The sequence below is a fragment of the Pleurodeles waltl genome, chromosome 7 (assembly GCF_031143425.1).
Source record: "Pleurodeles waltl isolate 20211129_DDA chromosome 7, aPleWal1.hap1.20221129, whole genome shotgun sequence".
Classification (NCBI taxonomy): domain Eukaryota; kingdom Metazoa; phylum Chordata; class Amphibia; order Caudata; family Salamandridae; genus Pleurodeles; species Pleurodeles waltl.
Window position 1 is genome coordinate 1,139,234,126 of NC_090446.1, and position 16,389 is coordinate 1,139,250,514.

General features: G+C 43.8%; 1 protein-coding gene across 3 annotated transcripts in view; it reads right to left on the minus strand.

Moving 5' to 3' along the window:
- The window catches only part of ACOX1 (acyl-CoA oxidase 1), a 147,846-nt gene that overhangs the window by 22,604 nt on the left and 108,853 nt on the right, over positions 1 to 16,389 (minus strand). For all 3 annotated transcript variants that reach the window (XM_069200196.1, XM_069200199.1, XM_069200197.1), the window contains exons 11-13: positions 10,495 to 10,600; positions 10,245 to 10,388; positions 6,107 to 6,313 (exon numbers count right to left, since the gene is read on the minus strand). In XM_069200196.1, coding sequence (XP_069056297.1) covers positions 6,107 to 6,313; positions 10,245 to 10,388; positions 10,495 to 10,600 — 457 coding nt within the window. The remainder of the gene's footprint in view (positions 1 to 6,106; positions 6,314 to 10,244; positions 10,389 to 10,494; positions 10,601 to 16,389) is intronic.

Here is a 16,389-nt window from a genome sequence, read left to right on the forward strand (position 1 = left end):
TGACATAAGATATATAAGATACCTTTCATTTGATAATTTCTCAGCTTTGGTAATTTCTGATTTTTGTTTTTATGTATTTTGTTAATGACTTTATTAAGCATATGACATAATATTTTATGCCCTTTCTTAGTGATACTGGTAAAAGCAATCACTATATATCCATGCATGAATGTGGGGGTTCTGGAGGTTAGGGTGCAGAACCTTACCCTCTAACTGCAATAGGAGGTCTGCACTGAGCAGAAGCTGGAGTGGAGGGCACAGGGAGAGTCTCAGAAGGTATGCATATCACATCCTTCTCAGCCAGTCCAGAGCCAAGCGGGTGATCTGTGCTCAGTCCTAGTGCAGTTCATCAACAGTGAAGAAATCATGGCTACGGAATTGCGAAGTGAAGCAGAAAATTCCATGTTAACCAAAAATCATCTCTCAAAGACTCTAGGCAGCAGAAACTGTATGGCACCGAACTGTGGGCAGTATGCATTCTCACGAATATCGAAAAGGTCCACCTGAGGAGGGCTTCACAGAGCACAGATGTACTGTAACACCTCTCGGTGAGATCGGTGGAATGACATTGACTCAGCTTGTCAGTTCTTGTATTTAGTGAGCCCACCAGATGGTTGGGGACCAGCCAGATACCATGCACTTGGGTCAAGGCGGATAGTCTCAGAGCTTCTTGACAAAGAAGATGAGACCTCGCAACTCACTGCTCCTTCACATACCAGTCATGATATCCGTAAAGATCTGGACTGACCGTCCAGTCTAAGACAAGAGAGACAGGAAGGCTTTCAAGGCCAGGTGAATCACCCACAGCTCAAGCTTTATTTATATGCACTCTTTGCTCTTACAGAGAACAGAGGCAAACTGATCTCCAGTTCCTCCAGAAATGCAGCCCACTTCACAGGTGAGCAGTTCCCTTCTACAGACCACCAAAGTAGATCTTTTGTGATATCATGAGGGTGGGTGTCAGCAACGTGGGTGTGGTAGCAGGAGAGAGGGGAAATACTTAAACACTGAAAATACAGGGTAAAGAGACTTCCTGTATCTATGAAAACTCTCCAGTAAAGCCAGCAAAACAAGCAGGTGGAGATTCTCCAGGACATGGAAACAGAGCTCCATCCTTAAACAGAATCATTTCCAAAATGTTCCAGATCTTCTTGGGAGGAAGGGAAAGCTCAGAGCGATGTTGTGTCCATTGCTTTTCAGTGATACAGCTCCAGATGTGCCTTGATCAAGAAGCACAAGTTGAAAAACAGGGATGCTGTGGTGTTTAATTGGCCTGACATTAGCTGTGGCAAACCCACTTCATCAGTCAATTGTCCGGATACAGGAATACCAACATTTTGGACTTGCACAGATGTGCTGTAATCATTATCATCACCTTTGTGGAGATCGTGTGCTGATGTAAGCCTATATATGAGGACCGAGAACTGGTAGTGGGTGGAACCTACCACAAACTGTTGGTATTTCCTGAATGACTGTAGAGACAGTATATCAAAATATTCATCCTGCAAGACGAGGGACTACAGTCAGTCTTCACTGTAGCACCAGAAGCACCTCAGCCGGGGATAGCATCTTGAATTTCTCCTTGCAAAGGTAGACGTTTAAGACCCTGAAGTCTGGGATCAGAAGCAGACTGCTGTCCTTTTTGGGAACTAGAAAGTACTCAGAGTAATATCCCTGGGAGAAATGTTTCCAAATTTTGATTCCAAAAGGATGAGGCCATAACAACCAGGCTTTCTCTGATGCATTGGTGGTCAGGAACTCCTGGTGCAGTGTATAATAGCGGACACCTAATATATCCACCATTGTGGTGGATGTAGGCTTGTCTCAGACTGCCTGGATAGCCTCCACTAATACCGCATTGAAGGGTAGAAGAGATTCACAGGCAGCCGAAGCTGACTTGACTTCTACTGGTCGTAACAGTGACCCCAGAACATTTGCAGCCTTCCTTATGACTGCTTTTAAAGAAGAAATCTCTGCCAGTGGTTGTCACAAAGAACACTCGATCCTCATCTCAGGGGAAGTCTTGCAGCCTCTACCATTCTGGAGTGCTAGGTAGCCTGATGTGTTTGGGTCCACAGGAAGGCCATCTAACTGATGTCATCTTGAGGAACAATGTGTGGCATTTGGATGTGTCGGAATCTGACCTAAAGATGTCTTCAATTCTCTGACAGTAGCCTTCCATTTGCGAGGACCTAGGCTGGGGTCTCATCCCTGTACCTAACCTACTCCACAATACTTTGTGATTGGGACCTAGAGTGCATCAGGATAGCCTTTGTCTGCGGCACAGAATCCTTAGAGGGTGCAGGCGCTGTTGACTGCTGACAGAACCATTGTCTGTCTCGTGGGCATGGGTGTGGCTTAAACTGACTCAGTTGACGTCCCCACACGTCAACTCCGCTCTGCCAACCTCACCCTCGCCATCGTCCCCCGAATCCAGCGCAAGACCTCTGGCGGCAGATCCTTCTCCTTCCTCGCCGCCAAGACCTGGAACTCTCTCCCCACCTCACTACGCCAGACCCAGGACCTCCTCACCTTCAGGAGACTCCTCAAGACATGGCTCTTCGAACGCTAGCAGCAGACCCCCCCAAAGACCCCCCCCCCCCAGCGCCACGAAACCCTGTCGGGTACATAGCGCGCTTTATAAATTCACTGATTGATTGATTGATTGAGGGGGCATACACTGCAGCAGTTGTCTGGGGTCAACTAGAGGCAAGCAAATACCCACTAGTGGTGCCCTAGTCAGAGGCCCCATTGGATCTATGTGGCCGATAGGTACAGAAGAGGGCACCACTGCATTTCTGAAAAGAACCATCATGGCTGAGTGAAGGCCAGAAACTGTGACAGGGCAACACCAGGAACTACAGGTTGAGGAGAAGTGCAACTTTGGCCTTGATCACTTTCCAGGCCCAGCATCACCATGTAAACCATAAATTGCTCTGCCTCCCGCTTTTAAATGGCATTCTACTGCATTAGACCGCGTTGCTCGCAATACCTGGAGTCATGCTCCAGCCACAAGCACCACAGACCAACCTTATGTGAGTCCAAAATGAACATTTGTCCAGGAGAGAAGTAGCAAGATTTAAAACTAGACTTCCCCAGGGTGACGTAAAAGATTTGGAAAATTTAACAAAAACCCTCACAAAGAGTAGATCCAGATTAAAGGGTGCAGAAAACAGTGGATGACATAAGGGTACCAGGGTGTACGGCTCCAGTGACATCATGTTTGGATATTAACCAAAGTCAATGAGGAGCTGATGCCACCTACAGGCCTAGGAGACCCATTGTGAAATTTCCAGATCCAGTCTGGTGCTTTTGGATATTGAAATGGCCAGGAATCCAGCAGAAATAGTATTCTTAGAGGAGTCTACAATCAGGGAAAATTTCATCTGAATAGGCTTCTTTTAGAGTGCGCCTCTTTACACTCGACATGTCCACCTTGTGCACCCTATTTGGAGATTAAGCGGTCAGGGAGTGTCTCACACACAGTGGGGAATTATTCTAATGTTTATTACTAAAATGTTTATTACTATCGATGAAGACATAGAACAATATGCTTGCTCACTGTTGATCTTCCAACTCCATGTATCGACATGGAGCTTAATGAGATCCAGAGTACCATTTCTGGAAGAGTTCCCCCAGATGTTGAGCATGGTTGCAAGGATAAATTGCAGGAAGGGGGTGGCTGTTCAGGGACTTCTTAATGTATGTCAGTTATCCTGAAGGATGCAAGTATGGTGGGGCCCATGTTTCTTTACTTCTCTAGGGGTTTAGATCTGAAGGGACACATAACACAGGATGCTCCTGAGACCTATGAATATGCAGGGGGTTCAAGAGTCAGATTTCCTGAGATAGACTGATGAGAATATCAGTCGAGATGGCAAACGGTGTAGAAAAGTACAATACTTGCACACTAACGATATATGATTATGTGAAAGGCATTTTATTTAACAGGGGTGCTAGGATACCACCTGTCACACTGAATGCAGAGCTTTAAAAACAGAGCCACAGCTACCCAAATTGAACTGCTAGGATAACCTATCCAATCGTCCCTTACCTGATATTCTACCAAGGGAGTCACTGATCTTTCAAAGGGTCTGACTCTCATGATGTCCACTGCAGAGTGGTACTCTACCAAGCAAGATGGATTTGAAAGGCTCTGGTCACAAACCGAACTCTGGACAACATGGCTGGACACATATACCACACTTTGCACTCCTCGCCACATAATAATAAAAATTAGTAGAGTGAGACTACTTTTGATGCGTACAGCAAGGAGCTGAGGAAAGTCGCTGGCATATGCTGGGTCACTCTGTATGCCACCCTAGTACCTAATGATTTATGTTTGTTTTCTAGGCGCTCAGCCCAGTCTCAAGTAGGGTCCTCTCTCTCGAAACTGATTTCTGGCACTGATGTTGGTCAAAATACCTCTATGCCACATTTATGTGATTAGAACTAAGGTAATCTCACAGGCCATTTAGCTAAGTTAATTTTGATCTGTTGTTTTAATTTTGATCTGTTGTTTTTATTTACCAACACTTTTGTCCTTTTCCCATTTGCAAGCCCCACCCCTTCTTCTCCCCATTATGTATGTATATGGTATTTCTATAGAGCTAACCTAGCCGAAAGGCACTGGAGCGCTGAACAGGGTCAAAGACAAGCATAAAGCCAATAAAAGATAGGAAAGAAATATGGGTTGTGGACGATTAACACACTGTGAAGTAGTGTTCTTTTAAGAAGCAAGTCTTCAACTCTTTCCTAAATCAGTGTTGGGGCAGTCCTGATTCATATGGGGATGTTGTTCCAGATCTTGCGTGCATAGATGGGAAGGGTCTGCTGACTTGCTTTTTCTTTTTTAACATGCTTTAGCCTACAGTCTAATGGTGTCCTGGCTGCGGGTGTGCTAAGAACCGCCAGAGATCGAGAGCTTTTGGGGGTGCCGGTGGTGATGGCTTTGTAAATGAAACAGCTGGTTTTGAAGATGGTGCAAGCCTGCAAGGGGTGTCAACGGAGTTACACCAGGATAGTGGTGATGTGATCATATTTCATCAGGCCCTGGATGAGGTGTGCTGCAGCATGCAGGATGCCCTTAAGGCATGCCTGTGTGGAGTCAGGGAGGCCATAATGAAGTGTGATATGTCCATCAGAATGAGGGAATACAAGGATCTGAGAAGCAATTCTGAAGGTGCTTTCAAGAAGAAACTGTTTCGCAGAAGCGAAAGTTGGCACCAGGCCATCTTTCGTTTTTTTGTTTTAATGTGTTCCTTGGAGGGGGAGATTGGCTCCAGGATGAATCCAACTGGAATGGTATTCAGTGAAAGTTGGTGTTCAAAGCCATCAAGGCTCAAAACTTTAAGCCAGGTTTGTACTGTTTTTGGTTTGTGTTCTTGGAAAATCACAGGAATTCCGTAATGGGTGGGCTGCGTTTCAGGTAGGCACTGGGCATTCCGATCTGGATGATGTGCAATCAATGTTGGAGAGCTGGATGTCTGAAGCAGAGGAGAGTTTCAAGTAGTGGTGTGCATCATCCGCATAATGGTGAATCTTGAAGTTGTCATCTGTAAATAGGGCACCAAATGGCTCCATGTAGAGGTTGAAGATGACAAGAGACAGTATGGAACCCTGGGGATCTTGAAGGTAATAGGGATGTGTTTTTGGATCTAATGGTACTTATTACCTGGACTGGTTCTATCCTGACTTGAAGAAACAACCAAGGATGGCTAGGTACTCAGGGGAAACAGTATACATTTCCAAGCACTGGTGTAACCAGACAAAGGATGACATTAAAGATAGCATTAGAAAATATAGAAAAGGACACTGAATAAATGAGGATCATTTGTTAGAGATTCTGACACAAATGTGAGAACAATATGACCAAGGCTTGATGTTATGAAGCACATTAATTAGGGAACTGTAGAAGGGTCAACTTTTACAGAGGCACAGCTTTATTTGACAGAATATCCCTAATCGGAACATACATATTTTTGGGAACAAGTAGGACAGTTACTCTAAATGTATAAATCTCTGGAGGCATCAGTGCTGGGTCAGGAAAATCTAAACCACATTTCTTGCTCTTGCCACACATCAACCCAATTTGGCACCTCCTTACCTGTGTTTTGTTAAGTGGAGACTTCTTGGCCCATTCAAACATGTGCTCATAAACATTGCCATCGTAGCGACCCAGCACTGAACCAAGCTGTGCATCACTGTAGTCAAATGCATCTACCAGGGCTACAGCATTGGGACGGATTAAAGCAAGCAGCTCCTTGATGCGAAGTTGCACTTGTGCCAGCTGAGGAGCGGTGAGCAGCCCTGCCTGTAAGAAGAAAACACAAGAGGTGGGTAAGCGTGCAATAAAGTATATAAATAAAATAATACACACACACACATTTCACATTCACTGAAAAAGACAAAGGTTAAAGGGCCCTTATAGTTAGGTGAATAGGTCAGTTAAAAATAAACATTTTAAACTAACAAAACGACTGAAATTTACCAGTAAGTTATATCAATTAAGTAAATCTCATGCTCTAAAGTAATTATAACTCACACCCTCGCCATGCAAAGTGTTGTTATAAATTATATAATTTCCAATGTCATTAGGGAGGTTTTCAATGCAGTGATTGAACAGGTCATGAGTGATGTAATATGTGAGCAGTGCATGATGAGAGCGTGGGTTATAATTATTTCAGTGCACAAGTTCTATTTACTTTAGATAACTATATCCAGTGGTTTTGTTAGTTTAAAATCACCTCACTCACCACACTACATTAGGTAGGCGTGGAGTAGAGCGGAGTGAGGTACACTGTAATGGCAAACAGTAGAATAGCATAGCGTGGATTCTTGTGCAGGTGAGTGACGTAGAGTTTAATACCATAGAGTGGAGTGGCATAGATTGGAATAGTGTACAGTGGAGTGGCATAGAGTGCAGTGGCATACAGTGGAGTAGCGTAGAGTTGAACATCTTTAGTGTAGAGTGGAATAATGTATACTGGGGTGGCGTAGAGTGAAACAGCATAGAGTGGAGTGGCAAGAGTGGATTCGGGTACAGTGGAATAGCATTGAGTGGACTAGCATAGAGTGGAGTGGCACAATAGAGTGGTGTACATAGGAATAGAGAATAGTGGAGTGGCGTACAGTGAAGTGGGATAGAATAGAGTGAAGTGTCAAACAGTGGAGTTGCGTAGAGTGGAATAGTGTAGCATGGACTGGCGTACAGTGGAGTAGCATAAACTGAAGTGTCATACAGTGGAGGGGTATACAATGGAATAGCATACAATGGAGTGGTGTAAAGTGCAATGGAGTAGAGTGGAGTACAGTGGTATAGCATATACTGAACTGGAGTAGAAGGGAGTGAGGTACAGTGTAGGGGCATAAAGTCAAATACCATACAGTGGAACGGCATAGAGCAGAATAGTGTACACTGGAGTGGAGTAGAGTGGAACGGTTTAGAGTGGAGTGGAGTGGAGTGGCACAGGGTGGAACAGCATAGAGTGAAATGGTGTACAGTGGTGTGGTGTAAAGTGGAGTGAGGTACAGTGCAGTGGCGTACAGTGGAAGAGCATAGAGTGGAGTGGCACAGAGTGGAGTAGACTGTAGAGGTGTACGTGCAATAGCGTACTGTGGAGTGTTGTAGAGTGGAATGGGGTACATTGTAATAGCATAGAGTGTAGTGTCGTACCAAGGAATGGCATAGAGTGAAGTGGTATATAGGTAGAGTATGGTCTGTAATATAACATGCTAATAAACAGCTGTTATATGTGTAGCTATTATATTCTCTCTCTCTTATTCTGGAATTGAGATAGATGGCTGCACTAACGGAACATTCTATGAAGATGTGAGGTCTCCACTAGGGGCATATGCTTCAGAGAAAGAGAGAGAGAAGGAGATATGCATGTCTCCCTCAAGGGGATATGCTACAGAGAAGGCTGAATAAGGCACATGCTACAGAGATGGGTGAACCAGAGATAACCACAGGAAAGCATAATTTGTAGGGTGTACAGCCAGTGTACTTTTTTAAGAATTTGTGTTGCATTTGCAAAATGTGTGGCATTCGTCATGACCCTAGCTGCCATATTTGGGACAGTCTGGAACTTTTTCATCAGGAACTTGGGAAGCTCTAGGTAAAAAACATTCAAATAATCTAACCGGGAACAGATTATGGCAATCACTGCTTGTAATCTACTTTCAAAAGTGAGAAAGGAGGATAATTTTCTCAGTATTGCGATACAAAACATATTGGAAGAAACTACAGCACAGACCTGAGAAGATGACAAACAGCTGATTACCAATTTTGATGTCAAGGCTTTTTACATTTGTTGCTAGTCGTGAATTACTGCCCATTTCAGGGCCTATAAGGGACTAACCACAGATTGTCCCATTCATAGACTATAAAGACCTGAGTTTTCCCTGCATTTAGTTTTAACATGTTCCTGTCTATCCACTGACAGATGAAGCACATGATTTGTTGGAATGTATTTTGTGCAAGTATGCAGAAAAACCTGGGTGTCATCTGCATACATAAGAGCCACTGATTTGTCAAATGATTCAACTTGGTATAATTAGATGGAATGATTCAACGTGTCAAAAACGGCAGAGGGGTTGAATAGAAACAGGGTATTAATATGTCTCCTGTCCTTTTTTCACCGGAGTACATCCATTAGCAAGACAAGCACTTTTCCTGTACTATATTCAGGGCAGAATCCCCCTGAGTATCTATGAGTGAGTCATTTAGTTGGAGAAACATGCACAGTGGATTGTTCTCACAGCTTTGCAGCAGCTCTATTCCAAGAGGGTGTAGTGAGATAGGGATTAGGTTTCTCAAATTGGCAGGATCTGCGCCCGATTTATTTTAAGGAGTGGGATCACTACTGAATCTTTAAATGAAGCCAGGTTTGTGCCCTGAGTTAATGACGCATTCAATAAGTCTCCAAGCGCAGGGCTGATTGGGTGCTTAAGTTGTTTAAAAACAGCAACATAGCAACGGTGCAAGGGTCATTTGGAGAGCATGATATAGATATTTCTAGTACGGATGGAAACTTCTCCTTAGAGAGAGTGAAGAACGCCATCAGCCTTGGTTGAGTGTTAGAGTTCCAGTGGCAGTAAATGTTTGAAACTCAGCATCCTTCCTTAGGTCTTTAATGTTGTCATAGAAATATGGGCGAAGCTAGCTGCATAACTATGAAGTTGTGAAAAGGGTGGAGGAATAGGAGATATCGGTAAGTTGATCTATTACCGGAAAATTGCTTTCTAGGTGTTAGCTGCGGAGCTGATCTTGCCAGAAAAATACTGCTGCTTACATTTAAAGTAGGTTTAAAGTATGGTTTTATAAGCATCTTTGTCAATGCTAGATAATGAGACTCTCCAGCTTTGCTGAACTTGCCGTAATTTAGAAGCACTTGACCAAGAAGGAGTTGACCAACAATAAGAAGATCTGTGCTAGGGATACATGCTACAGAGAAAGAACAGCCAGAGATGTGCATGCCTTTAACAGGTTTACATGCTACCGAATATGGAGTGTCAGAGATTTGCACTAGAGCTACAAGTTACAGAGAGTAAGAAACAGGGATATTTAGCTCTCCGTTTGGGGTACGTGCAACAGAGAACAAAGCAACAGAAATGCAGGTTCGGACTCGTGGTAAATACATCATAAATACATAAGAGAAAAACATCTTCATTAAGGCTGTGTTTCACACAAAAAGAGGCCAGGTGAGAATCAAAAAGAAATGTTCAAGTTACAGAGATGGGGCACTGAAAATGTGCAAGTCTGCATTATGGTTAGCGCCATGGAAAGGGGAGGGGTTGACATGTGTACAAAGGAACACCTACCATGGAGTAAGTGAATGAGGAGATCAAAAGCAGAGCCAGCAGATAAAGTAGATCCAAGAAAGAAGAACCTTCCATCTTTCAATCCACATGAGGGATGCATGATGTAGAAAAATGTAAGGGGGAGCCAGACATGGACCTGCAAACCTGCAGTAGAGCCGTCAGAGCTAAACACTTTGAGTTGCAGTGTGATTTGCGGTGTGGTTAAGATATGGTTGAGCCTTTGTGGTGTGCAGTGTAGATTCATGGTGGGTTAGATCAAGTTGCATGTGTACTGAGGACAGAGTGGAACTTTTAGGGTCTTTGAGAAGTTCAGACTGTAGTAGTGGGGTCACTTGGTTTAGAGAGGCTAGGCACCTATTTTCTGTATGGAGTTTATATTTGACTATTCAGGGGTAAGGAATGGAATGACAAGAATGACTCACCTGCAGAAAGTCCCCAGTATTACGGCTGATGCCCTGCAGTGCATAGAGCAGACAGAGAGAGCTGATCACGGTATGAACAGCCACATCAGCAATTTCAGTGAGCTTGTCCGTGAAAAGTTTTACCACCACGTAATGACAGTGTGCCTGGAGAGGAAATATGTAAATATGGATTTGTGAGACACACATGCCTTTGTTACACTTTACATGACCCATTCCCTAACACCAATATCCCTATAACAGAAAAACAGACCTCAGAAGCTCGCACCAGCTCTACAGAGCTCAGATTCCAGGCATCTTCCTTGGCCTGCCGGCGGTTCAGTTCTGCCTGCACACTCTTGGCTGCTGCCTCCACAAGCCTATGTTGCACCAAGAGGAAGAAGGGAAAGAGGATACTGGTTAAGAATGGGAATACTCCTCAGGCAGAACTCAAAGCTAATGCGACCATCTACGCAAACAAACATTTCACAGCAATCAGCTTGCAATAAAAAGTCTGTAAAGGCCCATCCAAAGTAGTACAAAAGATGGAAAGCGGGAATATTAGAAAAAGACCCATTAGAATATGCTTTTTTTTTTTTTTTTTAATGAAAAGGCAGCAGATCTTGACTGGCGCTTTCCACCCGCAGACAACTTGTGGAACAATGGCCCATGGGAGGAGAGTCAGACCTAGAACAATCTATGTATTAGCTGGACAGACTGCATTTTTAGACCCTTGAAATTAGGGGATAGGAGCCAGGAAACACTGCATGTGCTCCCCCCTACATTAAGTCCCTGCTATAACCAAGGTCCCTTTGGTGCCCACAGTTGCCCAGGTTAATACAATCCACCATTTATATCCACACAGCTGTCATTCTAAAAAAAACACAAAACTTGCAAATTGTACCTGGAAGGCATGTTGTCGGTCTTCTCACATATTTCCTATAGTCTTGATGAGTAACTTATCCACCTGGACAGCCACGATGATGACCTCCAAGATGCTATTTCTACAAAACTTGGCCGCAACACTTAGCCAATAAAAATGCGAGTTGATCACATCCCCCTACAATTTATAACTTGCACTGGCTTCCAAATCAACATACCTCTCAGTTTAATTAACCAAGGTATGCTTCAGAGCACTGCACACAAACAGTTGCTTAGCTGTTTTTCATATTGTTACTCAGAGGAAGAAAGTCAGAACCATATCCTATCCTCCCTTCCCCTACCTGTGCTGCTCCCTACCACCATCCAGACAAACTAATGATAGGCTGCTGTCACTTTAGAAAATGGTGAAACGGTATCTCTTAATATCAGTATATTGTGTTTATATAGTGCAAACACTGCTAAGACAAAAAGCAATGTGTATTAAGAGGGGTTTGGAGAGAATTTAAGACCATGCACATCAAGTGGGGAAGGGAATGGAGGGCTCTGTATTGGTTGTGCCCAGGTGAAAAGTGGGCTCTGTGAGGTTTCTCACCAATGACAGATGAGGTGTTCCTTTAAGAGTTACCTTTTTAATTTTCCTATATACAGTGGCGGCTGAGGCAAGCTAGATGTGTGGTGGTAAGTTGATCATGATTCAGGGTGCCTAGCATAGTTGGAAATGTTTCTCTCGGTTTTCTTTTCTTTTATTGCAGGTCTTGACTTTCAGTCTAGAAACATCTTGGCTGCAGAGACGTTCAGTTGCTCTGCCAGGCAGAACTGGGAACTGAATGTTATCGCATTGAGGCAATGCCATTGATGTTGAAGATGATGCCTGTTTGGATGGGAAGCCAGTGTAGATCCAGCAGAGGAGGAAAGATGTGATGATATTTCATTGGCCCTTTGATGAGATGTGTGGTGTACAGCTATTGCTACTGACAAATTGGTAATGCACCAGAGTGTGGGACGAACTTCTGAGACCTGCTCAGCAGAGGTAGGAGTTTCTATGATCTCGAGGCCTGATGCATATACCAGCACACTCCTAGGAGAAATTGTGATTTTGAGCTATTCTGTTTTTTTTATGATTTCTACTCATAATCTCTAATAAATGTGAACAGTTTAATGGCCTTGATGCATGTGCGATGCTTCTTAGTTTTACTTTTAGTCCATCTTTTAGGCCTATATTGTAGCCCACATATGACACCTTCTTAAGCCTGTGTGCTACACATTCGTATTCAGACTACTTTGCATGAATATAAGTTACTGCTGCACACACAAATCCATGCATTCAGAACGTGTACCTCTACATCAAATCAATAACATATACCATTACTAGGCAAACCACGTTTACATCAAATTATTTCACAAACACACACTTATTTCTATATACATATATATCCACATGCCTATATATATATACATAGATATACATACATACACACTGAAAAAAACTGAGGGAAGGTTAAAGTGTTGTTATAATTAGGTGGTGGAACGAGACATGAGCCAACATTAAAAACACACTAAAATAAACCTGTTATAGTTAGTCAACTAACTATAACTTGCTACCTCATCATACACGGCATATGATCTCACATATTACTTTCCTTATGACATCTCCCACATGTGGACCACCCCCGCTGAGCACTGTCTAACTCCCTGTGTGTAAGCAACCCTCGGCTGAGTGCAGCAGTGGTTAACCACAGGGCTTGTGGCTAATCCCCCCAATGTATAGACAACCCCTTAGCACTATCCATTCCTGAACCCTAACATCCCCGCACTACCCTTTTAGACTACCTTCAATTAACCCTTAAAACTATTTACTATCTTTTTAACACCCTTTGTTACCCCTTAGCACTACCCTTCCTCTAACTCTAAAAACTGTACGAACAGAGCTTACCTTAAACCACTTTACAATGTGTTGCAAAATATAACACGCTGTAACTTACTAGATACATGGTAACAAATATGTTGTGTTGGATGTGTTGTAAAGGTATATTTCCTTTGCACTGGTTCCTGTTACTCTTACCCATACCCCAAGCCACTGTACTCACTAATCAGCAATGGTGGGAAATAAAAACGAAAGACAAAATGTAAGAACTGTACAAGGCGTGGTTTGGTTGTGCATGTAGTGCCTCTACACTACTTCCATCTGACCAATCAGAGGCAATGACAGCAAAACTCAGCATGGCAAGGTGAACACCAATCAAGGTGAAGGCCCTGGGAACCAAGATGGAAGGCCTGCCACTCAGTTTATAAAGTCTGAAGACCGCCAAGCCACCAACTAAGAAAGATCAGTTCGACACCAAGAGTCCGCCAGCATATCTTAGGCACACAGAGAGCAGCCCCAGTGCATCGACAGTGGTCTAGAGGGAGGTCTGTGAGGTACCCAGAGGGGCTATTAGAGTTCTAAGGTGGGGCAGAGGCTGATTGTTGACATCCCTCCTTCCCGATCTACCAAAAAAAGGTAAAATAAAACAAGGGGACTGTAAACTGAACGAAGACCGCTCAGTTGGATGAAGCATGCAGCACCAGACAACCTTGATCAACCAATTGGTACTATGTAGTAGTATGCCAGGCTGCCTGCAGCCCCAGACATGGTTGAGACTCTTGACGAAAGAGATGACTAAGGAACAGGTAGGGTTTTTAAGGTGTGAGGTTCTGCGACTGAGCACAACAGCAAAACAGGTGGACCAAAAAGGCCCTACGGGTGCCCCCACATGCGAGCAAGCAGAGTAAGTAGCAGGAGCAGCTAAGAGGGATACCTGAAACAAACAAACAGACCTGGTTGGAAGTGTGTGAAACCCCATTCAGAGGGCTAAGTGACAAGCAGAAGCTACTGGGCCCAGCCATGGGGACTGATGCCTTTTCCCTGTCCTGAATATTAGAGGCTATCCGTAAAACCCTGGTATAAGTAGGTTGCAGTTGATTGCTAATGCACCGGTATTAGTTTCAGGTGTGTCATGTGTATCTACGAAAAAAGGCTCACGTTTTTTATAGAGGGGGCCTAAAGTTTGTAAAGCACCTAATGATGTGGATGGTACTCACGTTATGTACCTGGCTACGGAGTAGGCATAGGAAAAGTGCACGATCAAGGTCGTTTGTTGACTAATAATCTTATGATTGTGGAATTTTGCCTCTTGTGGGGGCGTGTTCAATATAGGTGATAACCACTTTCGCTTAATAAAAACAAGGGGTCAGAGGCGAATTTCTTGTTATGTTGTCAAAATTAGTGTCAGATGTAAGATCAGATCTAATTACACATCAACTACGAGCAGAATGACTTGGTCTTCATATACATTTATGTATAACATGACTGCGTGAGGTATATTATTGCATTGTGTCTCTTGTAGGGACGTGTTTTAGAAGGATGGTAATTACCTCTGCTTAAAAGGTGGATTTCTTGTTATTGCATGTATATGTGGTGGTGTATCTGACTGCAAGATGATTAGACTGGATCTCCATACATAACATTATAAGACGTGACTACGTCAAGTATACAATTAAATAAATATTCCCCACACATTGATTTTAAGTCGAGAGTACCTGGGAAAACATGATAACTAAACATCAATTACCTTTTTTTTACTCACTCATCAGGGAAACTATCAAAGGCGAATTCATCATTATTTTGTCAAAAAGTGATTTGGGTTCAATACAGAAATACATGATACTCACACAACTGTATTTCGTTTCTGATGTTAAGTAGTTCCCAAATCGGCCTTTTTAAACTCTCATGACAGCTGCGGGATGGAGAGTAATAGCTCCATGGGGTTTTAGGGTTCGGATTAGGAGTCGGTGGTATCTTGTGGCTACTGGTTCAATGCCAGCTGCGGGATATTATTGTTAGGGCCGTGTGGAAAGTTTTAAGGCAATACATCGATCTTTGCTCCTTTTGGAAGGGGATTCTCTCTGCATTCTTGTCGGTGTAATCTAGTGTCTCTAGGACGACCCATTCCAATTCCTTTTCTGTGCTGTTACTGGTGAAGAAGTGGTGACTCACCCGTGTTGGTATCTTACCGCACCTGATGTTGCTACAATGATCCCCTATACGGGTTTTGATCTTTCTACACGTCATGCCGATGTATTTCAGGTGGCAAGGACATGTGATCGTGTAGATGACGTACGTCTTATTGCAATTAGTGTGCTTCCTCAAGGTTCATTTGAGATTTGTATCAAGGTCTAGGATGTTTGTTGCCTCTGTCAGGTGGAACACTGAACACATGCCATATTGGTAACAACCGGTGCAGGACTGCAGGCCCCAAGTTGTGGACACAGTATTGTTGGTTTTTGGCACTCTGGGCGGTCGTGTGTGCACTAAGTAGTCTCGGATACTTTTCCCTTGTTTGTAAGTAAATCTGGGTTTTGACCAGTTCAAAGTGCCTGACGTAATCCAGTGCTTGTTGATTACTTTTTATGTGGTTAGATGCAGTGCACTATGTAGTGACACATGGCAGTTCATCATTCTCCAGACTTCTGTTGGAATGTTCTAGGAGACACTCTATGTTATGATTTTTGGCATGCTTGACACCTTCCCTCACCATCCATTCCCTCTATGTCTCAGTCCCTTTGTGTCTTTAAGTGTAGGAGTATCTGCAGAGTTACTGGTCAGTTTGCTGTAGGATAGGGAAATTACCTTCCTGGGCATATGTTCATCTAGCAGCCTGTCTTTAGGGGGGAAGAGGCTTCTGGTAGGTCCCTCCTCTTTTGGTATTGTCTTCTGCAACACATGTCTGATTTGCAAGCAGTGAAAGGCCTCCGAGGGTGCCAACTGATAGTCTTTCTGCAGGTCCGCAAACTGGATTATACCCTCCAGGATCCACAGATCCCCAACCTTGGAGATACCTATGAGGTCTCACCTGTAGAACCCTGGTGGTCTAACTAGTGTGCCTATTTGGACGGTGTCCAGAGGGGGGCTGCCTGCGTGATCCCCCACCTCTCTAACCCCGAAATCTAGAGCACTGTGTGCCAAGTGGAAAGGATCACTGCTCTGGGAGTGGGTAGGGTCAGAACGCGTGATTTCCCGTACAGTGCTCTGAGGTAACCTCCCTGTCTCATGACCATCTCATCCATGCGATAGGCTGGCTCTCCCTCCGGGTAACTACGGTGAGTTGTGCTGCCCAATAATATTTTTGCACATCTGGAAGAGTTATCCCTCCATCGTACCAGCTTCTCTTCAATTTCTAGAGAGCTATACAGGGCAGGCCTCCATCCCACAGTAGTGTTCAGAGCTCAGACTGAGGTCTTGGAAAAA